Source organism: Mustelus asterias, chromosome 17 (genome assembly GCF_964213995.1).
Source record: "Mustelus asterias chromosome 17, sMusAst1.hap1.1, whole genome shotgun sequence".
NCBI classification, from domain to species: Eukaryota; Metazoa; Chordata; class Chondrichthyes; order Carcharhiniformes; family Triakidae; genus Mustelus; species Mustelus asterias.
This window is the reverse complement of record NC_135817.1, coordinates 61,780,340-61,807,730: the sequence shown is the minus strand read 5'-3', so window position 1 is coordinate 61,807,730 and position 27,391 is coordinate 61,780,340. Positions and strand designations below refer to the sequence as shown.

At 48.5% G+C, this 27,391-nt stretch overlaps 1 protein-coding gene across 1 annotated transcript in view; it reads left to right on the top strand.

The window, feature by feature from the left end:
* The window catches only part of LOC144506542 (interleukin-10 receptor subunit beta-like), a 64,766-nt gene that overhangs the window by 2,211 nt on the left and 35,164 nt on the right, over nucleotides 1-27,391 (top strand). The window contains exon 2 of the mRNA XM_078232797.1: nucleotides 27,105-27,222. Within this exon, the coding sequence (XP_078088923.1) occupies nucleotides 27,105-27,222 (118 nt within the window). The remainder of the gene's footprint in view (nucleotides 1-27,104; nucleotides 27,223-27,391) is intronic.

The following is a 27,391-nucleotide window of genomic DNA, read 5'->3' as shown; positions in this document are numbered from 1 at the left end:
CCCCCCCATCCGCCCCCCCCACCCCCCATCCGCCCCCCCCCACCCCCCATCCGCCCCCCCCACCCCCCATCCGCCCCCCCCACCCCCCATCCGCCCCCCCCACCCCCCATCCGCCCCCCCCACCCCCCATCCGCCCCCCCCACCCCCCATCCGCCCCCCCCACCCCCCATCCGCCCCCCCCACCCCCCATCCGCCCCCCCCACCCCCCATCCGCCCCCCCCACCCCCCATCCGCCCCCCCCACCCCCCATCCGCCCCCCCCACCCCCCATCCGCCCCCCCCACCCCCCATCCGCCCCCCCCACCCCCCATCCGCCCCCCCCACCCCCCATCCGCCCCCCCCACCCCCCATCCGCCCCCCCCACCCCCCATCCGCCCCCCCCCACCCCCCATCCGCCCCCCCACCCCCCATCCGCCCCCCCCACCCCCCATCCGCCCCCCCCACCCCCCATCCGCCCCCCCCACCCCCCATCCGCCCCCCCCCACCCCCCATCCGCCCCCCCCACCCCCCATCCGCCCCCCCCACCCCCCATCCGCCCCCCCCACCCCCCATCCGCCCCCCCCACCCCCCATCCGCCCCCCCCACCCCCCATCCGCCCCCCCCACCCCCCATCCGCCCCCCCCACCCCCCATCCGCCCCCCCCACCCCCCATCCGCCCCCCCCACCCCCCATCCGCCCCCCCCACCCCCCATCCGCCCCCCCCACCCCCCATCCGCCCCCCCCACCCCCCATCCGCCCCCCCCACCCCCCATCCGCCCCCCCCACCCCCCATCCGCCCCCCCCACCCCCCATCCGCCCCCCCCACCCCCCATCCGCCCCCCCCACCCCCCATCCGCCCCCCCCACCCCCCATCCGCCCCCCCCACCCCCCATCCGCCCCCCCACCCCCCATCCGCCCCCCCACCCCCCATCCGCCCCCCCCACCCCCCATCCGCCCCCCCCACCCCCCATCCGCCCCCCCCACCCCCCATCCGCCCCCCCACCCCCCATCCGCCCCCCCCACCCCCCATCCGCCCCCCCCACCCCCCATCCGCCCCCCCCACCCCCCATCCCGCCCCCCCCACCCCCCATCCGCCCCCCCCACCCCCCATCCGCCCCCCCCACCCCCCATCCGCCCCCCCCACCCCCCATCCGCCCCCCCCACCCCCCATCCGCCCCCCCCACCCCCCATCCGCCCCCCCCCACCCCCCATCCGCCCCCCCCCACCCCCCATCCGCCCCCCCCCACCCCCCATCCGCCCCCCCCACCCCCCATCCGCCCCCCCCCACCCCCCATCCGCCCCCCCCCACCCCCCATCCGCCCCCCCCCACCCCCCATCCGCCCCCCCCCACCCCCCATCCGCCCCCCCCACCCCCCATCCGCCCCCCCCACCCCCCATCCGCCCCCCCCCACCCCCCATCCGCCCCCCCCACCCCCCATCCGCCCCCCCCCACCCCCCATCCGCCCCCCCCCACCCCCCATCCGCCCCCAACCCCCCACCCCCCATCCGCCCCCCCCACCCCCCATCCGCCCCCCCCCACCCCCCATCCGCCCCCCCCCACCCCCCATCCGCCCCCCCCACCCCCCATCCGCCCCCCCCCACCCCCCATCCGCCCCCCCCCACCCCCCATCCGCCCCCCCCCACCCCCCATCCGCCCCCCCCCACCCCCCATCCGCCCCCCCCCACCCCCCATCCGCCCCCCCCACCCCCCATCCGCCCCCCCCCACCCCCCATCCGCCCCCCCCCACCCCCCATCCGCCCCCCCCCACCCCCCATCCGCCCCCCCCCACCCCCCATCCGCCCCCCCCCACCCCCCATCCGCCCCCCCCCACCCCCCATCCGCCCCCCCCACCCCCCATCCGCCCCCCCCCACCCCCCATCCGCCCCCCCCCACCCCCCATCCGCCCCCCCCCACCCCCCATCCGCCCCCCCCCACCCCCCATCCGCCCCCCCCACCCCCATCCGCCCCCCCCCACCCCCCATCCGCCCCCCCCCACCCCCCATCCGCCCCCCCCACCCCCCATCCGCCCCCCCCCACCCCCCATCCGCCCCCCCCACCCCCCATCCGCCCCCCCCCACCCCCCATCCGCCCCCCCCCACCCCCCATCCGCCCCCCCCCCACCCCCCATCCGCCCCCCCCCACCCCCCATCCGCCCCCCCCCACCCCCCATCCGCCCCCCCCCACCCCCCATCCGCCCCCCCCCACCCCCCATCCGCCCCCCCCCACCCCCCATCCGCCCCCCCCCACCCCCCATCCGCCCCCCCCCACCCCCCATCCGCCCCCCCCACCCCCCATCCGCCCCCCCCACCCCCCATCCGCCCCCCCCCACCCCCCATCCGCCCCCCCCCACCCCCCATCCGCCCCCCCCCACCCCCCATCCGCCCCCCCCACCCCCCATCCGCCCCCCCCCACCCCCCATCCGCCCCCCCCACCCCCCATCCGCCCCCCCACCCCCCATCCGCCCCCCCCACCCCCCATCCGCCCCCCACCCCCCATCCGCCCCCCCCACCCCCCATCCGCCCCCCCCACCCCCCATCCGCCCCCCCCACCCCCCATCCGCCCCCCCCACCCCCCATCCGCCCCCCCCACCCCCCATCCGCCCCCCCCACCCCCCATCCGCCCCCCCCACCCCCCATCCGCCCCCCCCACCCCCCATCCGCCCCCCCACCCCCCATCCGCCCCCCCCACCCCCCATCCGCCCCCCCCACCCCCCATCCGCCCCCCCCACCCCCCATCCGCCCCCCCCACCCCCCATCCGCCCCCCCCACCCCCCATCCGCCCCCCCCACCCCCCATCCGCCCCCCCCACCCCCCATCCGCCCCCCCCACCCCCCATCCGCCCCCCCACCCCCCATCCGCCCCCCCCACCCCCCATCCGCCCTCCCACCCCCCATCCGCCCCCCCCACCCCCCATCCGCCCCCCCCCACCCCCCATCCGCCCCCCCCACCCCCCATCCGCCCCCCCCCACCCCCCATCCGCCCCCCCCACCCCCCATCCGCCCCCCCCACCCCCCATCCGCCCCCCCCCACCCCCCATCCGCCCCCCCCACCCCCCATCCGCCCCCCCCACCCCCCATCCGCCCCCCCCCACCCCCCATCCGCCCCCCCCCACCCCCCATCCGCCCCCCCCCCACCCCCCATCCGCCCCCCCCCACCCCCCATCCGCCCCCCCCACCCCCCATCCGCCCCCCCCACCCCCCATCCGCCCCCCCCACCCCCCATCCGCCCCCCCCCCTCCCCCCATCCGCCCCCACCCCCCATTCCCACATGGCATGCATGGGTGGCACGGTAGCACGGTGGTTAGCACTGCTGCCTCACAGCGCCAGGGACCCGGGTTCGATTCCCGGCTTGGGTCACTGTCTGTGTGGAGTTTGCCCATTCTCCCCGTGTCTGCATGGGTTTTCTCCATGTGCTCTGCTTTCCTCCCACAGTCTAAAAGATGTGCTGGTTAGGTGCATTGACCCAAACTGGTGCCGGAGTGTGGCGAATCGCGAAATTCCACAGTAACTTCATTGCAGTGTGCTTATGTGACCAATAAATTAACTTTGGGTAATCCTGTGATTTAACTGTGGGTGTCAGTTTACCCACCCTGATTTTGCATAAGAGTGAGACTTCCTCTTTAGCCATAGGTACTCTCGATATGGTCTGTCAAAGAAACCAAGAATACTTAATCTCTTGGGACTGGGTGGTACACTGCTTTAGAAGATGCATCTTTCACTTCCTGTGACTCTTGTTTAAATCTAACCGAGATTCAATGGCATGAAAATCTTATTTTTCTGATGGCCTGGATCAATCCTATGGAAATGAGTTTAAGCATTGTGAAATCAACTTCTGGTTGTCGAGCATCTAGAATTGTTCGGCATCCTTCCATCTGTGAGAGAGGATGGGAATGTAGCCTTGAAGATGAGATCATCTGCTGCGCTCCATTTGATGCTGAACAAGCTGATTTTGGAAAGACAAGGGGTGTCCCACAGGAAGCTGTCCCGTGCTGATGGCGTGGGATGATCTGTGCTGGCACCTTGTTTGCTTTGGCAACCATATGTTGTGGTGGTGAAGAGTTCCTGCCCAGAGCTAGTGTCACCCTTTGCATCGATGGTCAGCTAGAGTTTCACACTTGACGTGATGGACGTTGGGGCATTCGTGTCTCTACTGATAGCTTTCTCGACTTGGAGCTTTCGGTGTCCTGCTGGCTCTTGGCACAGGCTACCTCCCTGTATCTTTGAGGGTGCAGCCATCTTTCATCCTGTGCACATACCCAGGTTAGCAAAACCTCCTTTTCTTGATTAGTGCTAGAACGTTGGGCATGTTTGCTATAGAAGGACTTACAATACCATGGCTAAACACTAGTTGGCAGTAAGTTGACAAAATCAACCGGATCGGATGTCAAGGTGGTTGGTTTGGAAAACAAAAATCACATTTGTGTTCTCTTTTGAGTAAGCCTCCCAAGGTATTGCTCAGAGTGACTTGGACGATCTGTTGTTTCATTGGAGCAGGAGCATTTTACAATGGAGTATTGTGTTGCCAATATGGAAGTGTGCATATCCTGCTGTGCCTCCTTAAGTTTGTAAATCGTAATTTTATCTCCTGCAAGTAGGCATGGCCGGAAATCAAATAGTAATAGTAATGTCTACAAGACTATGAGAGGCATGGACAGAGTGGATAGACAGAAGCTTTTTCCCAGGATGGAAGAGTCAATTACTAGGGGGCACAGCTTTAAGGTGCGAGAGGCAAGGTTTAAAGGAGATATAGAACATAGAACAGTACAGTGCAGTACAGGCCATTCGGCCCTCAATGTTGTGCCGAGCTTTGTCCGAAACCAAGATCAAGCTATCCCACTCCCTATCATTCTGGTGTGCTCCATGTGCCTATCCAATAACCGCTTGAAAGTTCCTAAAGTATCCGACTCGACTATCACAGCAGGCAGTCCATTCCACACTCCAACCACCCTCTGAGTAAAGAACCTACCTCGGACATCCCTCCTATATCTCCCACCATGAACCTTATAGTTTTCCCCCTAGTAACAGCTACATCCACCCGAGGAAATAGTCGCCTCTCATCCTCCTCCGCTCGAAAGGGAAAAGCCCTAGTTCCCTCAACCTTTCCTCATAAGACCTACCCTCCAAACCAGGCAGCATCCTGGTAAATCTCCTTTACACTCTTTCCAATGCTTCCACATCCTTCTTATAGTGAGGTGACCAGAACTGCACACACTATTCCAAATGTGGTCTCACCAAGGTCCTGTACAGTTGCAGCATAACCTCACGGCTCTATCCACTTGAGTGGCAACATTCAGAGATCTGTGGATATGAACCCCAAGATCTCTCTGTTCTTCCACATTCCTCAGAACCCTGCCGTTGACCCTGTAATCCGCATTCAAATTTGTCCTACCAAAATGAATCACCTCGCACTTATCAGAGTTAAACTCCAAATGCCATTTTTCGGCCCAGCTCTGCATCCTATCAATGTCTCTTTGCAGCCTACAACAGCCCTCCACCTCATCCACGACTCCACCAATCTTGGTGTCATCAGATGTACGAGGCAGAGTTTTTACAGAGGGCGGTGAGTGCCTGGAACTCGTTGCCGGGGGAGGTAGTGGAAGCGGATACGGTAGTGACTTTTAAGGGGCGTCTTGACAAATACATGAATAGGATGGGAATAGAGGGATATGGTCCCCGGAAGGGTCAGGGGTTTTAGTTAAGTTGGGCAGCATGGTCGGTGCAGGTTTGGAGGGCTGAAGAGCCTGTTCCTGTGCTGTAATTTTCTTTGTCCTTTGTTCTCTTTATTGGGGAGGTTTCCCTGTAGATTGGCAGCAGATGTCAAATTTGTGCTTCCCAGAAGTGACTGTTGTGACACTTTGGAGTGTGGTATCTAACATGTGCTAAAAGTAAGCAAATCTCCTGGAGCTTTTAATTATGGTGAGCGAGAGATTACATCTGTACGATGGTGAATGTTCTCAGTGTCGAGATGGAAGTGCATGTGCATCACAAGTGAAAACATTTGAAAAAGATTTGTCTTCGTAGGTTGTGTTTTCCTTGCATGTAAATCTACATGTAGTTTGACGAAAACAGCGTTTTGCCTTTAATGTTTAGAGTTTGGAGATTGAATGGGGATAAATATAAAGCTTAAAAAATTAAAACAAGGAGAATATTTTTCTTTATTTGCATCTCCCCCACAGTGACTATTGTACCCGATATGTTATCTTTAATCACAGATGTTTAAAATCAGGACCTTAATTCAGAATCTCCAGCTAAACTTCAGGAGTGGTACAGCCCTTCTAAAATTTGCCACTTGTTACATTTTGGCATTTTGTTTCAACTATTCTTTCAGAAAAAGGAGTTGGAAAAAGAAAGTTACTTTTAAATGTTGATTTTGAAAGTGAGTTGTTTTCATGCCAGTTTCCGGAGACAAAAGGTGATTAAAATACCAATAAATTACGCTTTGAAATACTTTCTCTAAAGAATAAGAAATTAACCGATTTGGCAATTCTTGGGTTGAAGTGAGTGGCGGGACTGGTTTAACAAGCCTTCCAAAGGGTGATAAAAATAGAAACCAGGACCCATGCATTTGGTCAATTTTTTAATAAGAATCCAGCAAATACAATATTTCCAAAATACCTTCTACACGATACTACAAGGTAGGCTCATGTCTAAACAGCATAGTAAGAAGTCTCACAACACCAGGTCAAAGTCCAACAGGTTTATTTGGTAGCACAAGCCACAAGCTTTCGGAGCACTGCCCCCTTCATCAGGTGAGTGGGAGTTGTGTTCACAAACAGGGCGTATATAGACACAAACTCAATTTACAAGATAATGCTTGGAAAGTGAGTCTTTACAGGTAATCAAGTCTCAACGATACAGACAATGTGAGCGGAGAGAGGGTTAAGCGCAGGTTAAAGAGATGTGTATTGTCTCCAGCCAGGACAGTTAGTGAGATTTTGCAAGCCCGGGCAAGTGGTGGGGGTTACAGATAGTGTGACATGAACCCAAGATCCCGGTTGAGGCCGTCTTCGTGTACAGAACTTGGCTATCAGTTTCTGCTCAGCAATTCTGTGTTGTTGTGTGTCGTGAAGGCCGCCTTGGAGAACACTTACCCGAAGATCAGAGGCTGAATGCCCGTGACTGGTAAAGTAAAATAAACAGCATAGCCTAGCAAACATAGCAAAACAGAGATTAAAGATTGTACTACACCATAAGACATAGGAGCAGAATTAGGCCACTGGGCCCATCGAGTCTGTTCCGCCATTCAATCATGGCTGATATTTTTCTCATCCCCATTCTGTCTTTTCCCCATAACCCTTGATCCCCTTATTAATCAAGAACCTATCTATCTCTGTCTTAAAGACACTCGACGCAGACTGCAAATGGTGGGAAGTGATGGCGCAAGAATCAGTGCTGGGATCACTTTAGCAGTTACATAATCAATTTACATTCTGAAATCAGAAATCCAATTTCAAAATGTACAGATATCACCAGGGGAGGACTGTGACAAAATGCAGGAAGGCATGAATAAACTTGCAGATAGTGGGTGGGCAATTGGTAAATTTGAACCTTATTCCAGGTAAGTGTGAAGTAATCCATTTTGATAGGGAGACTAAAGAGAATGGGTATCAAAATGCAATAGAGGAGAGAACCACAAGGTCTAGATACATTGATCACTAAATGTTGGCATACAGGTTATAAGGCCACTTTCTTCTTTGAAAGAAGCAAAGAAAGCTCTGGAGTTCATCTCTTGAGGGATTCAATTGGAAAGCAGAGAAGTGATGTGAAACTTGTGTAGAACCGTTGGATAGACCGCACTACAAGTGCTGTGAACAGTTTCAGCCCAAAGTCACAGAGACACTGGAGAAGGTGTAATAAAGATTTACTAGAATCATACCGGAATTGAGAGGTCATGCCTGTCATAAAATATTGAATAGCCTGGGGTTGTTTTCTTTAGAAGAAGTTTTTTTTTAATGATCAGACCCTTCTTGGCCACTCTCCTGTTGGTCTACTACCTGGTGCTGAGGCTGCAGCCTACTCCAGAGTACTCCCCAACCAACCGGAAGCCAAACATGTCAGTAGGACGGCTTTGAGAGAACTTGTACATTGTGGAGTTAGACCTCCAGAGGACGGAGGGAAACTTTGACTTCCAGGAGGAACAATGGGGAAAGGATGTTGCCTACGATCTTTCACTCAGAGTATACTGAGGGCGAGAAAATTTGTAGAACCTTTCGGGCTGTATGCCTGACGTGGAATGTACATTGTAAATATCAAGAGTACTGAAATTTAATGGAGACACCTAAGAATGGGACATGCTGCAGGGAGAAAAGTTGATTTCCATCACACTTTTGGTCATTTTTAATCTAAAATGTTTTGTAATGTATTTATAAAATTCGTAAGTTGAAAAAATCCTGCCCAAAATTCCCCACCTATATTACAGAGCTCTTGTTCGTTGGTGGAGTGAAATGCCTTGACTTAGGTCATTGGATCAGAATGGTTATTGACTGATTTTGGAGGTTGGAAACCTTCAGGCTATGGGCCTACCTTGTATGTTACCAGCATTCAGCAGTATATACTGGAATCAATTATTAATCTGTATATCCATTTTCATATGTTAATATAAAAGCAGTTTGACATTGTACTTTTATTATCAGCAGAATAATAGATAAATTGGAGAATAGTTTTCTTTGCATGTTATATTGTTAAATACACTCAGAATACAGCTTAAATCTGCCAATACCGACAGCTTTAACCATGCTGACCAGTATCCTTCAGTTGGACCTGGGTTAAATTGGCACGTTCTCGGCTACTTCCAGACAATCTTCCACCCAGGTTAAATATTGGAATTTTCCCAAAATCCGGATTCCTACTTAAAAAGAAAATTTTGCTCCTAATGGAAAATAGACTGAAAGGTTACTTGCTCCTAAATAGCACGGTGGCACAGTGGTTAGCGCTGCTGCCTCACAGTGCCAGGGACCCGGGTTCAGTTCCGGCCTTGGGTGACTGTGTGAAATTTGCACGTTTCCCTGTGCTTGTGTGGGTTTCCTCCAGGTGCTCCGGTTTTCTCCCACAGTCCAAAGATGTGGATTGGTCATTCTAAATTGCCCCTTTGTGTGTCAAGATGTGTAGGTTAGTGGGATAAATACGTGGGGTTGCAGGGGGAATGGGGCCCAGGTAAAATACTCTGTCAGAGAGTCGGTGTGGACTCGATGGGCCGAGTAGCCTCCTTCTGCACTATAGGGATTCTGACACCTCGTCACAATAAAATACGAAAACGTACTTGCCTGCACACCATTGAATTTATCCCTCAGCATACTTGAACAGTTCAAGAATATTCTATGCTGTAATGGGACTGGAATTATCCTCAAGGTGCATAATTTAGCTAGAGACCTGCAGATAAGCCTCTTTTCAGTGATGCTCTGAAACTATGAAGTAACATTAGAGAAGGCTGGGGTGATCTCTTGCCTATTAAGCTTTCTGGGAGAGAAATATTTGGCCTGCATTTAATCCTTTCGCAGAGCAGCATAGCTCCTACTAAAGAGTCAACAAATGAGAGCATTGTGAATTTAAATCCACTTTGTAACTCCCTATTCTTTCATGAAGAAAAACATTTTCTTTAACAGTTCATTTTGTAAGTTCTAAGTATACTTCTAGGTTAGTGTTTGTATTCCCATGGTCATTTGTTTTTGTTAAAAACATTAGTTCATTTTTGTCCAATAACCTTCTAAATTGTCAGAGCACATGTTGAGGCTCATCCACTGGATTGCAGTGAGTCTAATCCAGGAAGGGTAGAATGGAACTCCAAACCTCTAACCTGGCCGATACTTTATCTGGCCTGACCAACCAAGACTGACAAAAGGAATTTTGACTTTTCAGTCATATTCCATTTATCCCCATTTCACTTAGTCCCTAGGGTTCGAGTAACTCAGCCCGGGAGTGACGTGGATTGAGATACAGAATAAATTGCAGTAGTTAACTTCTAATCTGTTGAATGAGTCAGTATTGTGTAATTTGGCTAGCTGTCCAAAAGATCGTACACTTGAGATCCTTTCCATTCATGTGCAAATTATTACCAGTTGTTACTAGCTGTTTCCCAGAATGACACTGAGGAAAGTTTGGCATTCTATTAATTTTCAGGAATTTCTCCATTTGGATAAAAGACAAAGTTATCCTATTTCAAGGAATGTGTTCAGTCCCACCTAATGTGCTTCTTCTGAAGTAGTTGAAACAGGAAATGTCACAAATAAACATTTAAAGTTTATTTATTAATCACAAGTAGGCTTACATTCACAGAGTAATGAAGTTACTGTGAAAATTTCCTAGTCGCCACACTTCGGCGCCTGTTTGGGTACACTGAGGGAGAATCTAACATGGCCAATGAAACCCACGCAGACACAGGGAGAATGTGCAAACTCCACACACAGTGATCCAAACCGGGAATCGAACCTAGGTCCCTGGCGTTGTGAGATAGCAGTGCCACCATGCTGCCCACTCAATCAAGACAAGTTAAATTTGACTGATTGTAGTTTAAGATCATTAGTAAAGCTTCCTCACTTTCATCAACATTTGATTCTTTGAAATGATGTTCAGTTTCTTCCCTTTGTGAAGCATCTAGGGATGTATTTTTCTTGTGGCGTTGCATTGCTTTATAGGCTTGGTAAATGAATGAAACAAGATTGGTAACCATTTATTGTGTAATGTCTTGTGTGCCAAATAATTGAGAGATGTTTAGTGTGTCATGATAAAGTACAGTTTGCTTATTGTGGAACCATTGTGTGGCATTTCCAACGTGCTAAATAGAGTAGATTATGAGCAGTTCTAACAACTCAAGACTGGACAAGCATGGGGCACTCTGGGGCCATCAGAAGCAGCAGAATTGTGCTCAACCTCAATCTGGAACCTCAAGGCCCAGCATATCCCACACTCTACCATGATTGATTTTGATTTATTATTTTCACATGTATTAGCATACAGTGAAACGTCTTGTTTCTTGTGCTCTATACAGACAAAGCATACCATTCATAGAGAAGGAAAGAAGAGAGTGCAGAATGTAGTGTTGCAGTCATAGCTAGGGTGTAGAGAAAGATCAACTTAATGCTTGGTAGGTCTATTCAAAAGTCTGATGGAAGCAGGGAAGGAGCTGTTCTTGAGTCGGTCGGTACGTGTCCTTAGACTTTTGTATCTTGTTCCCGATGGAAGAAGGTGGAAGAGAGCATGTCCGGCGTGTGTGAGGTCCTTAATTATGTTGGCATGTTTTCCGAGGCAGTGGGAAGTGTAGACAGAGTCAGTGGATGGGAGGCTGGTTTGAGTGATGGGACTGGGCTTCGTTCACGACCCTTTGTAGTTTCTTGCCGTCTTGGACAGAGCAGGAGTCATACCAAGCTGTGATACAACCAGAAAGAATGCTTTCTATGGTGCATTTGTAAAAGTTGCAATGGCCTAATGGTATTATTGCTAGACTATTAATCCAGAAACACAGCTAATGTTCTGGGGACCCGGGTTCGAATCCTGCCACGGCAGATGGTGGAATTTGAACTTAATAAAAATAAACGGAATTAAGAATCTACTGATGTCCATGAAACCAATGTCAATTGTTGGGAAAACCCACCTGTTTCCCCTAGTATTTAAGGGGAGATTAAAACTAAGGGACGTAATTTAAAAATAAAAGATCTCCCTTTTAAGACAGAGACAAGGAAAACATTTTTTTCTCCACAGCATCAGTGGTAGAATTCTGTTTCCCAGTGTAGCCTGATAGGTATCCATAAGAACACCAGCAAAGCCTGATGGTTAAAAGGGCTAACTCTGTATCAGGCTAAGGATTGTGGGAGCAGCAAAAACAGGATGCGCAGGTATGGAACAAACATGCAATTTGATTGGACAGTGGTTGTTGCTATGCCATTGAACCGACCGTGATTGAACGCAGATCCCTCGTCTTGTGTCTCTGAGAAGAATTACAACCTCCTGACAGATGCACGACTCTCAATATTTGTGATCATAAAGACATTGATTGATTAGAGCCTGTCCTTGGAGTACGTAGCTGGAAGCAGGATCTCTATAAGAGGAGACAAAGAGGGATTGGGAGCAGTAACCTGGAACTAACCACTACAGAAGCAATTCTGGGATTTGGAGACATCAAACAAAACACATCCGCAGGGAATCTGATCAGTTTGCCTTGTTCAAGTCTTGAGTTTGGAAATTTTGTGAAGTTTTGATATCTTTTGAATACATGCGTGTAGAGGAGGTCAAAGGTTAGTTACTTTGTATGTAACAAAGTAAGTCGGAGTTGAATGCTCTGTGTATAAGAGAATTTGATGCTTGGTGTAATTTTGTGGTAACTTGATAAAGTATAATAAAGGAAATTTGTTGTACAATAATTTGAGCCATTGAGGCTGAATCTTACGTCCGTTCACACTGAACGGAGATTTGACTGGCCGCCAGATTCTCTGCAGTGGGTGCGTAGCATGAACAGCAGGTAAGATCACGCCCTGAATCTTTGTCCACGGCATCAGCTGACCTGAGTTCGAGGGAAACACCAGGAAGTAGTGGAAGATGTGTCATTGAATTATTTTGGCAAAGTTAGTGTTGGGGGCTGTTACGTTGTATTTAAAAACTATTGTTTCCCCAAAGTAGCCAAACAAAGTAACAGAGTGGTTCCAAGATGAACTTTATTATAGCTAGCTATCAGACCCTGAATGTCCATTGAGAGCATTCAGAGTGAAAAATTCAGAAATACTGTAGGGTAATTAAACCTACTACAGAGTAATTACAGTAGGGTAATTACGGAAGGGTAATTAAAGTCTCAGCATCGATTACAAGTAATTAGCATCCGGTACAAGAGTAGGAGTTATCTCTATCCAATCATAGTTATGGTTGCATCATGCATACATAAGGGTATAATGTCCAATTAAAACTTGTGCATGTTATATCGTCAAGAAATAATAGCTATATCTCTGACCAATGGTATCTTAACCTCCCTTTCCATTGTTCCTTTTTCTAATGGGCAGATATGAACTGCAGCTGCACATCATTCGATTAAATAGTCCTTGAGCATTATCTGGGCTTACTTTAATCAAAACCTGTCATTTGCACATAGCTTTCCTTGTGTGACTGAGGTTCAGCTTGCAGCTCATGTGATTTATAAACCTTTCAGTTAGACTTTTGTTAGGGGGGGAGTCAAAGGTTATTGGGCCCAGAGAGGAAAATGGAGCTGATACCCAACCAGATCAGCCATGATCTTATTGAATTGTGGGGCTGGCCCAAAGGACCGAATGACCTACTCCTGACCCTACATTCTTATGTTGTATGGGAAGATTGCTGATTAGAAAATATCCCAAATAGACAGGCGGAGAAGAACCTCTGTAGTTTGGTTGTATCAATGGGTCCCCAACCTGTTCAAAATTGAAGTAAAATAGACACACATTCCTTTTTGAAGTATTTGATTTTTCTCTCTTCATAGTAGCTGCAGAACAAATTTCCTGGTACATAAGTTCTAACACGTACTTCAAAATGCCTGCATTTTTATTCCTTTGTTAATGAAACCAAAATGGGGAGTTTCTGTTCTGCAAATTTGTTCTTTTTTGGAAACTTTTGGTGCTGGGCTTTTTTGAGTTTCTGTGATGAGAAATTTGGGAACTACAGTTCTGCTTACTTTGTGTAGAACTCACCTCACAGATAATTCCTCAATTTGAGTTTGAGTGTAAATTTGTGGTTCCGACCTTGGCACATTTTGGGTTAGGATGGGAATGGGGTGTAGTCACTGGGGTAAATGAAGGTTGTTAGATAACAAACAACAGTACAGCACAGGAAACAGGCCCTTCGGCCCTCCAGTTGTTGTTCGAGTGAAGGAGACTCCGACTGAGAGGAGAGAAATGGGAATGATCAGTAAGTAAAACCAGCATTGGGTGGGGAAGTCCCAAGCAGAAATGTAGGGGAGATTTCCCCAGGCAAAGGATTGTGTGCAAAATCCCCTAAAAGTAACGTCTGGTTGCAATCCTGTTATCACTGCTCCCATTTCTGGATTAAAGGCAAGCAGGGAAGTCCTGCCTGTAGCTGTCTGGTAAAACATTTAAATATTATAATAGGTAGTTAAGTTTTGTTGTAACCTCCAATTCTGCTTTCACAGCCAGGACACCTATTTCCCTACCTGTCAACAACTCATCAGAGTCACTGAAGCAAGTGTATAGTGGGGAATGCTTCTTGTGTGAAACTGTCTTGGTCAGTAACAATGAAGAGCTGCAGCTATGGCCAGGCGAGAGGCTGCTGTTCCAAGCATTCTCCTCTCAAGACTGTATTATCACTGCTGGATAGGTCATTGCCACTTTCTTGGAAGGCACTTCATCTATCTGGTATTTCCTATACAGCTCCACCTAGGGCCTCTGATGAGGGCAAGGGGAGCAGCAACTTCAACATCAGTAGCCCCAGGGGCAGCAGCAGCACCAGCTTTTCCCCTCAGCCACAAGCACCCTGACGGGATAGGCCCAGGTCTGGAGTGGAGGCGAGACCCCAAACACAGGGACAGAAGATCAGTTCTCTCAACATGTCTGCGTCCCAGTGTCTCGGGAAACTTGGGCTTCCATACCAGGTCGCTGCTAACATTTGTAACCTCCTGGGAAAAGGCTATTTCCCAGTGGAGCAGGTGGGCAAACATTGCCAATGGCCAATAAGGTACCTGTAAGTGGAAGGCAACCCCCAACTCTGGTCCCTGTCTCTCGCCAAGGTTGCAATGTTCTCTTCTGCAAGGAGAGACTTGTAATTGCCCATGTAAAAGCAGTGACCACTGTAATTCTTTGCCTGTGAAGTTCTTTGGGATTTGATGGGGAGGTGAAACTCGCTCTTAGAGTTCAAGGTCCTAATGACTTGTATGGATTTGAGATGGGTGACTAAGAGGCATGGTTTACAAGAAGACAATGGGATTAAATGTGAGTTTAGATTGAGACGGGAATGTGAGCTTCCTGCAGAGGGAGGAATCAGTGGAATTGCATAATGTGTCATTCCGAAGAATGCTGTGAAAGTTAGAGTGAGGGCCTTGACACTTGAAAGTGTTATGCCTCTCACCTGCCATGCCATCTTGAGGATATACTATCTCCAGATTGAAGGAACTACATGTCTGCTGACCTGCTTGGCTATTTCCATCCACTCCTGCTTGGTGGAACATTGTTCTTTCCTTCCCAGTTTTTGGAGAGCTCACCTCATTGCAGTATCTCAGACCCCATGGCAGGAATAATTCCAAACGATATCAAGAAGTAGTCGAAGGCACTGGATACTGCAAAAGCTAAGGGCTCCTGACAATATTTCAGCAATAGTAGTGAAGACTTGTGCTTCAGAGCGAGGTGCACTCCAGCCAAGATGTTCCAGTACAGCTCAACAATGGCATCCACATGGCATCTACTTTTGATTGTCAGCAAAGTGTTCTTGACAATGCTAACAAGTGGAACTTAATCACTGGCACTCAGTTTTGGTTCCGCCAGAGGCACCATCTCCTGCCCTCATTGCCGCCTTGGTCCAAACATGGGCAAAAGATCTGAACTTGAGGTGAGACTTGAGTGACTGCCCTTGACATCAAGGCGGCATTTGCCCGAGTGGGGCATCAAGGAGCCCCAGCAAAATTGGAGTGAATCAGGGGGAAAACTTTCCGCTGGTTGCAGTCATGCCAAGCACAAAGAAGATGGTTGTGGTTGTTGGAGATCAATCACCTCAGTCCTGGGACATCACTGCAGGAGTTAATCAGGGTGGTGTCACAAGGCCAATCATCTACAATTGCTTCATCAATGACCTATCATAAGGTCAGAAGTGGGGATGTTTGCTGTTCAGCATCATTTGTGACTCCATGCATACTGCAGCAGTCCATGTCTAAACACAGAAAGATCCAGATAATATCCAGGCTTAGGTTTCTAAATGGCAAGTAGCATTCGCATTACACACATGGTGGCTACAAGAGCAGGTCGGTGGTTGGGAATTATGTGGCAAGTAACTCACCTCCAGACTCCACAAAGCACAAGTCAGGAGTGGAATGGAATGTCCTCCACTTGCCTGGATGAGTGCAGCTCCAGCAACACTCAACAAACTCAACACCATCCAGGACAGAGCAGCCCCCTTGATTGACACTCCATCCATCACCTTAAATATTCCCTCCCTCCACCACCAATGCACAGCAGTAGCAATATCTACCATCTATAAGATGCATCCTAGCAACTACCAAGGTCCCATTGACATCACCTACCACAACCTTTATCACCTGGAAGGATAAGGGCAGAAGATGCATAGAATGTCACCACCTTCCAAGTTCCCTTCCGAACCCCATACCAGCCAGACTTTTAACAATATCACCGTTCCTTCACAGTTGCAGGGTGAAAATCCAGGAATTCCCTAACAGCACTGTGGATATTTCTACAACACAGGGACTGCACAATTCAAGAAGACAGGGGTAGGAAATAAATACTGGCTTAGTCAGCGGCGCCCACTTCCCATGAACAAATTTTCAAAAAAAGGACATCCAATTGAGATTGAGAGAGCCAGGGAGCAGCCTTCCATCGGCACTCCATTCCTGCTGTTGCTGAAGCCTCAGTAATCCAAATGCTGGTGAACCATTCTAACCCATGGCATGGTCTCTTTAATTAGATATACTTCCTTTGACATATCCAGCATCTCATCCCGCCTGTCCACGATTGGCCGAGAACCCAGAAAATAGAAGACAATGCCTCGGCTCAGTTATAGAAGCTCGGCAAAGCCTGCTCCTTCACCAGGGTTCCTGACCCATTACTTACTGACCACGATGAGTAAGGATAGGCAAAAACACCTTCTCCACTATTGTCCTCAACACTGGTGCCCCACAAGGCTCTGTCCTCAGCCCCTTACACATTTTGACTGTGTGGCAAATTCCTCTCCAACTCCATTTGGAAATTTGCTGATGACACCACCATAGTGGGTGGGATCTCAAACAATGATGAGACGTGGTACAGGAAAGAGATAGAGAATCTGGTGAACCAGTGCGATGACGATAATCTCTCCCTCAATATCCCTAAAATGAAGGAAATCATCATCGACTTCGTGAAGTATAGCGGAGGACATGCCTCAGTCTACATCAACGGGGATGAAGTGGAAATGGTCGAGAACTTAAAGTTTCTAGGCATCCAGATCACCAACAGCATGGCCTAGTTCCTCCATGCCAACACTATAGTTAAGAAATCCCACCAACGCCTCTACTTCCTCAGGAGACTAAAGAAATTCGGCATGTCCGCTACAACTCTCCAATTTTTACAAATGCACCATAGAAAGCATCCTTTCTGGATGTATCACGGCTTGGTATGGCTCCTGCTCTGACCAAGACCGCAAGAAACTACAAAGAGTCATGAAAGAAGCCCAGTCTATCACCCAAACCAGCCTCCCATCCATTGACTCCGTCTACACTTGCGGCTGCTTTGGAAAAGTAGCCAGCGTAATCAAGGACCCCACACACCCCAGACATACTGTCTTCCACCACCTTCCGTCAGGAAGAAGATACAAAAGTCTACGGTCACGTACCAACCAAATCAAAAACAGCTTCTTTCCTGCTGCCATCAGACTTTTGAATGGACTTACCTTATACAGGAGAGTAGGCAAAGAAGTGGCAGATAGAATACAATGTGGGAATGTGTGAGGTCATACAATTTGGTCGGAAGAATAAAAGCGTAAACTAAAATGGGAGAATTCAGAAATTGGAAGCGCAAAGGAATTTGCGAGTCTTATATCAGGATTCTCTTAAGGTTAACTTGCGGGTTGAGTTGGTCGTTAGGAAGGCAAATGTAATGTTAGCATTCATTTCGAGAATACTAGAATATAAAAGCAGAGATGTACAGCTGAGGCTTTATAAGGCTCTGGCCAGATAATATTTGGAGTATTGTAAGCAATTTTGGGCCCTGTATCTAAGGAAGGATGTACTGGCCCTGGAGAGGGTCCAGAGGAAGTTCATGAGAATGATCCCAGGAATGAAAAGCTTGCCGTATGAGGAGCGTTTGAGCACTCTGGGTCTGCACTCGACGGAGTTTAAAAGGATGAGGGGGGAATCTCATTGAAACTTGCAGAATAATGAAAGGCCTGGATAGAGTGGGCGTGGGAAAGATGTTTTCATTAGTAGGCGAGACTAGGATCCAAGGGCACAGCCTAAGAATAAAGGGATGGCCCTTTAGAACCGAGATAAGGCGGAACTACTTCAGCCAGAGGCTGGTGAATCTGTGGAATTCATTGCCACACAAGGCTATGGAGGCCAGGTCATTGAGTATATTGAAGACAGGGATAGATAGGTTCTTGCTTGGTAAGGGGATCAAAGGTTACAGGGAAAAGGCAGGAGGGTGAAAGAATACATCAATGTGATTATCTGTCTATCTTGTTGCTAACATCACTGCAGATCGATACCTGGAGATCCCTGGGCTTAGCTCCAGATTTAAATTACCACAGATTGCTACATCTTTGTGGATAGCATTATTTGAGATCAGCAGCATTGCTTTCCGACTGACCTTTAAAACCCAGCTCATTACAACACACATGGGAGGAATTGAATGGCAGAGCAGACTCGATGGGCCAAATGGCCTAATTTTTGCTCCTATATCTTAAGGTCTTATATTAAGCTGATCTTTCTCGACACCTTAGCTATGACTGTAACACAATATTCTGCACCCTCTCCTTTCCTTCTCCCCTTGTACTTTATGAACGGTATATTTTATCTGCACCGTGCACAAGACAATACTTTTCACTGTATCCCAATACATGTGACAATAAATCAAATCAAAGGTCTGTCTTTCAGCTTGGGATTAAGTTGAGAAAATTCCTCCCATTATGTGCTGGGTTTTAAGGTCAGTCGGAAAGCAACGCTGCTGATCTCAAAGAATCTTATCCACAAAGATGTAGCGATCTGCGTGATAATTTAAATCCAGAGCTAAGCCCAAGGGATCTCCAGGTATCCCACTGCGGCGATGTTAGCAACAAGATATACAGATAATCACACTGAAGGATTCTCTCAGGTGGCATATCAGGAAGTTAAAAAGCACTGATTACCCCACGCTTCTTATTTAAATTTTCAGAAAAGAAATGATTTTGACTGGATTGAGATAGAAGCTAAAATGTCATAAACTTTGTCAAACATTGGCTGGAATTTTACCATCCCGCCCATTATGGGAATCGGAGCAGGCAAGGGACGGATCATGGGAAGGTCCATTGACCTTGGGGGGGATTTCACGGTTTCAGGATGAGCGAGGCTATAAAATCCCACCCATTATTTTTTTTAAAGTATGGATTTTTCAAATAATAATGGATATTCCACAAATATAGAATTAGCTTTGCAGGGCCACTGCATGTGTTTAAAAGTAATTAAGAATTTATGGCATGTCATGTGCGTTCACTGTCTGCTGATACTTTATCTTGAGCCTTTTTTAATTAGATGCTGGTTTATCATTTGCCTTCTGCTCTTGGGGCAGAGTGAGGATGAGGGTCCCAAGTCTAACTCAGGCAGAACGGGAATTGAACCTGCATTATTGGCATTACCCTGAGTTACAAGCTAGCTATCTACCCTGGCCCCAGGTTATGCTGTCTGTTCACAGTTTTGATGTGGAGATGCCGGCGGTGGACTTAACAACCCAGTTGCACCTCATTCAATAGCGTGTTATTTTGTCAAGGGTTTTCAAAAACAAGACTGAGGGCATAAAATCGCAAGTCCTTATCAATCCACTGATACTTCGGGACTGCACTCAGGGAGGTCTTAACCGCACATTTACTGAAGGAGAGTGAATCACTAATAGCACCTTTGTGCATGTGCAAATTCTCGAATTTGCTGTCAGTTTCGGTGGCGAAAGGTGATAGTTTCACAGTCAGTAACAGTACAAAACCCAGGCTTATGGGTGCAGATACAAGATGCGCTGCAGCAATTATCTAAGGCTTCTTTGACAGCATTTTCCAAGCTTGTGATCTCCACCACCTAGAAGGACAAGGGCACCCGCCACCTGCAAGTTCCCCTCCAAGCCACTCATCATCCTGACTTGAAAATATATCGCCATTCTTTCACCGTTGCTGGGTCAGAATCCTGGAACTCCTTTCCTAACCGCACTCTGGGTGTCGCTGCACTAGATTGACTGACTGCAGCTATTCAGGTAGGCGACTCACCACCGCCTAAGGGAAATTAGGGGGTGGGTGTCAAATGTTGACCTTACCAGCAACACCCACATCCCATGAAGGAATAAAACTGTGATGAAATTTCCATTTGGGGAGCTTATTCTGCATAGAATAGGGGTCGTGCCTTAACATATCGCTCTTTGTTTGCCGGAGGATGCAACATTCTTTTCAGTCGAGGCTGTGAAGTGTTGCCTTACAATACTGTTTGCGTGTCTGTGCATACTGACATCTCTAGAAATGTTCAGCTTCTGTTTGAATGACTGATGTTGCAACAAATGACAACCAAAGGGAATCTTGGCAACAGTTTCTGTGTTCGAGCAAAGGTCAAATGGCACGTTTATCAATGTCTGTAACATGAACAATAACTTAAAAGTTATTGAATGAACCCTTGTTAACACATCCTAGTGAAAAGCATTAAAAGAGCAAAGATAACATGAAAGATAACCAAATATGGTGGTGAAAAATAAGAGAAAAGCAAGTCTTCCAAACTGGAAAGGAATAATCTTGAAGTTTTTAAATTCAAGGTTCAGACCCAGACTTGAGTTTCAATCCAGGGTTTGGAATCCGATCGCTGGATAATTTCCAGGTCCTGCTCCTACAGCAACTGTGTTGCTCTCACGTAGTCAAATGGTCTCGGCACCCAGTTAGTAATGCTGAGGGTTAACAGGTGGCAGGAGTTGCCTGCAGAGTGCCAAAGACAGATGTCAGCCGTCTTGGTTGCTGCTGCTGTCTTGCAGAAGAAAGGAGGTAGCACCATACTCAAAAATGGTTTAACGACCAGCTGAATAGTATTGCACCAAATCTGGAGTAAGATTCCCCAGGTTTCAAAATTCTAAAAGTCCTGGAGGTTTCAGAATACTGAAATATCACCCAGGAGCACTCCTTTCAAATTGCACCCACTTCCCTTCTTGCCCATATGGGCAATTGAAAGTCTAGCCCAAGGATTGCAGCATTTTAAGCAGCAAGAAGCACTAAGTTATGCTTGGTAATGCAACAAGCCTTGCGTACATCCACACTTAGTGAAAGCCCTGGCCAGAGACAATGCTATTACTATAACATTCCCCCAACTCTCTAACCTGCCATTTCACCCTCATGGCCTTAATGAATTTGCTCCAATGCTCCTGAAGTCCATGTTGAACTCGATGGAACAATGCAAAATGTAAGATTAGGAATGGGGGGGAGGGGTTGGTTGGTTCAAGTGAAGAGTCACAAAAGGGACAGGGTTAGGATGAGACCTAGTTCCTGTCTATATCCTTTTTAACTTTTGTTAAATGTCTCCATAGCTGTTGTCAGTTTAATTGAGTCTTAACTTCAGTCTCATGTTCTGCCTCACCCTTTCTGTTTTGTTCAGGCCCTCTCATGCTTTATTCAATGTGCTTTTAAGGCTCCATCATGAAATTTTGATTCAGCTCAGTGGTGGTCCTCATGATTTTGAGTTGGAAAGTTGTGTTGAGTTCAAGGCTTAAACACGGTTGACGCTCTGGTGCAGTGTTGAGAGAATGCTGCACTGTTGAGATATGAGGCTCCATCAGTTCCCTCGGTTGGACATTAAAGGTCCCATGGTACTATTTCAGAGAAGAGCAAGAGTGCTGTCATAGTTCTACTTGCTGTCCTCGTCAATATTTATTCTTCAATTAACACCTAAAGAATAGATCATATGGTTGTTTTCCCATTGTTGTTTGTGAAGCCTTTCTGTGCGCAAATTAGCTGCCATGTTTCCTACTTGCAGCAGTGACCACACATCGCAAATAGTTGATTGGCTGGAAGGTGCTTTGGGATATCCTGAGCTTCGAAAATGTGCTCCATAAATGTAATCTTTTCTTTAACTGGTTGGTCAATTGTTACAGGGGAGGGTAGGTGAGTGTGATCACTTCAAGAGCAAAAGAAGGAGTTAGAAGAACACAGAAATATGCAAATTAGGAGCAGAGTAGATTGCGCCTGCTCTGCCATTCGATAAGATCAGGGCTGATCTGATTGTAACTTCAACCCCACATTCGTCTACCCCCAATAACCTTTCATCCCCTCGCTTATCAAGAATCTATTTAGCTCAGCCTTCAAAGACTCTGCTTCCATTGCTTTTTGATGAAGAGAGTTCAAAAGAATCACAACCCACAGGAAAAATAATTCTTATTTTCTCTGTCTTAAATGGGCAGCCCCTTATTTTTAGTCCTAGATTCTCCCATTTTTGTGCCACCGGTAGACTGTCACAGAGGACATTGACTGTTGAGGCGGATTACTATGCTGCCCTTTTAAACTGAAGGAGATGGGATGTGTTTATAGCACAGAATCAGACCATTCAGCCTACTAAGTCCATGTTGAACATTCACACTCCACAAAAGCCTCGTCTAACCCTTCTCCTAACACCATCAATGCAACCTTTCTCCTTCATGCACGGTAGCACAGTGGTTAGCACTGCTGCTTCACAGCTCCAGGGACCTGGGTTCGATTCCCGGCTTGGGTCACTGTATGTGTGGAGTTTGCACGTTCTCCTCGTGTCTGCGGGGGCTTTCTCCGGGTGCTCCGGTTTCCTCCCACAGTCCAAAGATGTGAAGGGTTAGGTAGATTGGCCATGATAAATTGCCCCTTAGTGTCCTGAGATGCGTAGGTTAGAGGGATTAGCAGGGATATGGGGGTAGGGCCTGGGTGGGATTGTGGTCGGTGCAGACCCGATGGGCCAGATGGCCCCTCTCTGCACTGTAGGGTTTCTATGATTCTATGTATTTTTTAAAATTCATTTTATGGGATGTGGGTGTCACTGGCTGTGCCCAGCATTTATTCCCCATTCCTTATTGCCCTCCATTTCAGAGGGCAGTTGAGAGTCAACCACATTGTTGTGGCTCTGGAGTCACATGTCGGCCAGGTAAGGACGGCAGATTTCCTTCCCTAAAGGACATTAGTGAACCAGATGAATTTGCCCGACAATCAAGAATGGTTTCATGGTCATCAGTAGATTCTTAATTCCAATGTGCTTATTGAATTCAAATTTCACCATCTGCCGTGGCGGGATTCGAAGCCGGGTCCCCACCCTGGGTCTCTGGATTACTAGTCTAGTGACAATACCACTATGCCACCACCCCCCCTTATCTGGCTTCCTGTTAAATACATTTATTCATTTGATTAGCGTAGATAGCTGTAGCACAACCACATGGATGATTTGTTTTTCAATCTTTCATGGGATGTGGACATTGCTGGCTGGGCCAGCATTTATTGATGACCATGAAACCATTGTCGACGGGGAGGCAGTGGCGTAGTGGTATTGTCACTGGACTAGTAATCCAGAGACCCAGGGTAATGCTCTGGGGACCCGGGTCCAAATCCCACCATGGCAGATGGTGAGATTTGAATTGATTAAAAATCTGGGCTTCAAATTCTAACAATGACCGTGAAACCATTGTCAATTGTCGTATAACCCCATCTGGTTCACTGTCCTTTAGGGAAAGGAAATCCACTGCCCTTGCCTGGCCTGGTCAGGTAAGGACTCTTACAATGCCCCCTCCAGGGCAATTAGGGATGGGCAATAAATGCTGGGTCGACATCTGAATAAATTCAGGTAATTCTTCCTTCATATGTTCTTGCTCTTTCTGGTCCCACCTCTGCAAACACTACATGGCAGAGCAAATGTTTTCAATGTTATGCTTTTGGTAGTTCAATCAAAAGTGTTACAACACAATGCAGCGAGTGCACGACTATGCCTTCCCAATTCACATGCGAAACTTTACCAGCATACTCCTTTACGTGACCTCATTTCGCTAGTTCAAATCAGGTTCAGGTCTGTGAGAAGGCAATGTGCAATACGTGGAAAATCAAAACTGTAATTTTTGCTTTAAAAAAAACATGAAGTGAGTCTCATACAAATGTATTAATATCTGCGTTACTAGCATTGTATTGCACAGCATGATTTCAAGGTCACAATGTACTAAAAATGTCTAAGTAGTCAAGAGGCCAGGGACCAGGAGTAAAGTCGAAAGAGGAACTTCTGTCCAAGACCACCGTGTCTGTCATACTTTACTGTAAAGTTCCTATATTTACAATAAAGAGTTCCGATCTTATTTACAGTAATTTGTTGACTTTTCTTGTATCCCCATTCTCTACCATCCTTTCCTAACTAGAATATGCCCAAAGAATATAGCTCAGCCTCTGATACTTTGGCTAAGTGCTCATTGTTCAGCTGTGAGCTTTGGCAGTGAGCGTCAGCAGATTATCAGGATCATGTTAACTGCAGTCTGTCCTCAGGCCTAGCTTTAGCATAAGACCCACAATCAGTGGCTGTTCTTGTCTGGACTTGTGTGGCCCATCTAGTGCTTAGTCAAATGCTAAGAAATGTGTTTAATGAAGAACATAAATGTTATACTGTACACAGGAGAATGTAATATCATGAAATATATGTAATAAAAACATTTTACAGGAATCTTTCTAAAATCCTGCCTAAAGTCTGTTTCCTAGAATAGAGAGGGAAATAATATTTCTTTGAGGTTGTGTGAATGAACTCACTGGTTTATGCACATGGTAGTAGTTCGAATTTCGCAAAAAAAGTGGATATTTACTGATTGTTTATTTTTCAGTTGTCAAAATAATTGGACAGCCAACCCCACAATTGGATTCATAGAAATAGAAATCATAGAAACCCTACAGTACAGAAAGAGGCCATTCGGCCCATCGAGTCTGCACCGACCACAATCCCACCCAGGCCTTATCCCCATATCCCTACATATTTACCCACTAATCCCTCTAACCTACGCATCTCAGGACACTAAGGGCAATTTTTAGCATGGCCAATCAACCTAACCCATACATCTTTGGACTGTGGGAGGAAACCAGAGCACCCGGAGGAAACCCACGCAGACACGAGGAGAATGTGCAAACTCCACACAGGCAGTGACCCAAGCCGGGAATCGAACCCAGGTCCCTGGAGCTGTGAAGCAGCAGTGCTAACCACTGTGCTACCGTGCCGCCCCACTTCAGATTGTCCACTTCAGAGCCATTTGTTTGATAAGTGGGCAGGCAGCAGCTAATCTCCCCTCTGAGATTGAACATGTGTACTGATACTCGCGTACCCCTCCATAACTGCTTGCCATTCTTGTGCGCAAGACCAAACTGCATAAAGGCAGTTTGAACCATCCTAATGCAGTCATCAGTGCAAGAGATCTGCCTGCTCCTCCAAGCCTTTAGGTGACACCCCACTGTCCTTGCCTACAGCAAAAGGCTTGCATTCATGTAGTGCCATTCACAACCTTGGCCCCAAAGTCTTTTACAGCCAGCTAAGTACTTTTGAAATGTAATCGTTTTCCTATAGAAGAGGAAGTTGGCAGGCAATCTGTATGCAGCAAAGCCCTGCCTTCTGATACATGACGTGGGTGAGCTGTTTGAGTAAAGTTGTTTGAGGGATAAATATTAGTCCGGGCATCAGGAAAAAACAGCTCTGCTGCTCTTCAATCTTTTATAGCTACCTGAGATGACCATATCCAAAAGGCAGCTCATCTGACGATTAACACTCCTGTACTGCATCGAACGTATCAGCCAGGATTATGTACTGGGTGGCACAGTGGTTAACACTACTGCCTCATAGCACCAGGGACCCGGATTGAATTCCAGCCTTGGTTGCTATGTGTGTGGAGTTTGCAAGTTCTCCCCGTGTCTGCGGGTTTCCTTTGGGTGCTCCAATTTCCTCCCACAGTCCAAAGATATGTGGGTTAGGTTGATTGGTCATGCTAAATTGCCCCTTAGTGTCAGAGGGATTAGCAGGGTAAATACTTGGGGTTAAGGGAGTAGGGCCCGGGTGGGATTGTTGTCAGTGCAGGCTCGATGGGACAATTGGCGGCCTCCTGCACTGTAAGGATTCTATGTTTCTACGATTCTAATCTCTGCAGTGGGACTTAAACCCACAATCTTCTGATTCCGACATGAAAAAGCTACCACTAATTCAAGGGTGAGGGCTGCTAGTAGTAGTAGGGACAGCATTGTCTGGATTTTCTCTCCATGCACTGAAGTAACACATCAGTTCAAACCATAGGAAGAATGCAGAAGTAAATGCGATACCATTGCATCACCCAAAAAAAGCAGTGATAGTTTCTCTTTCAAAAGGAATGTACCCACTCCCCCGTCCTACTAAAAGGCCCCAAATCTACCTCAGCCTGAAACTGAATCAAACTCTGCACCCTTAGTGTGAATCTGAACCACACACTATCACTATCACACACTAATTTACCTAACTAGCCCCTTGATCAGCCTATAGCAAATGGTGTCTCTCCCTAGTAAGTGACACTAACACTGCTGTTACCTGAATGCAGGAAAGATAATGTGTAAAAGGTCTTTCCTGCATTCAGGTAACAGCAGTGTTAGTGTCACTTATTAGCAACATAAACTGGAATTCACTTAAAGCTTTCTGTTCAGAGGAGTTCCTCATGTCAGGACATTTTGATAGTGAGGTGATTCAAATATGTCACCACAGGAATGTCCAAACCCATACATAGCATTGGACTGGACTTCTCCACCCAACTCGTACTTGGCCTGGTCCTCTAACCATCTTGACTCTATTAACATGGAGTGTTTTTCAAATGTACACGACCATCTATGTATGTGCAGTTTAATTTGCAATATGTGCAAACCTGACATTATTTAATTAAAACTTAAACATAAGGATCCTCCTTATAGGAAATATTGATGGATCCTCTGTGGGTTTCCTCCCAAATAACCTATGCTCTGAAAAACTGTTTTGATGCACAGATGGACCCATTTAACTGGGTCTGTAGCTCCAAGATCAGGGCACAAATGTTGCCTTTGAGGGATTTGAGGAGCAGTTTTAAGCCAGTGATGCCAATGAGGTTCCCTGCTGGTGATATTAATGTGTAAAATTATTGCTGGATCTAATCCCATGGCATTATACCCATTTAGACATTTCTATTTCTAAGTTGGTTGAATCCATGTCTTCTTCCTTTCTCTTTTTCTGAAAAACCGTTTTATTTTCTCGGGGTTAAAATCTCCTTTAATGTCGTTCTTTCTGCTTCTACAGTGCTTGGCGAGATCAGGGAACCAGGAAACCTACGTATTGATTACGTCAGATGGAAACGTATCCTCAAGTGGGATTCTGTTTTTTTCCAAGGTGGATCAGCGACCTACTCTGTTCAAAGGTGAGAGATTGGAACAATTACAGAGGAAGCTGCATTATCCGTCTCCCCGTTATCCAGGAATAATTCTCTCAGAACTGGGCCGATGGTGCCACATTGCTGAGCACACTAATACCCTCAATGTCATCCTTTCTGATAAATAACCCCTCAAAAACGAAACTATGGCTTTCAT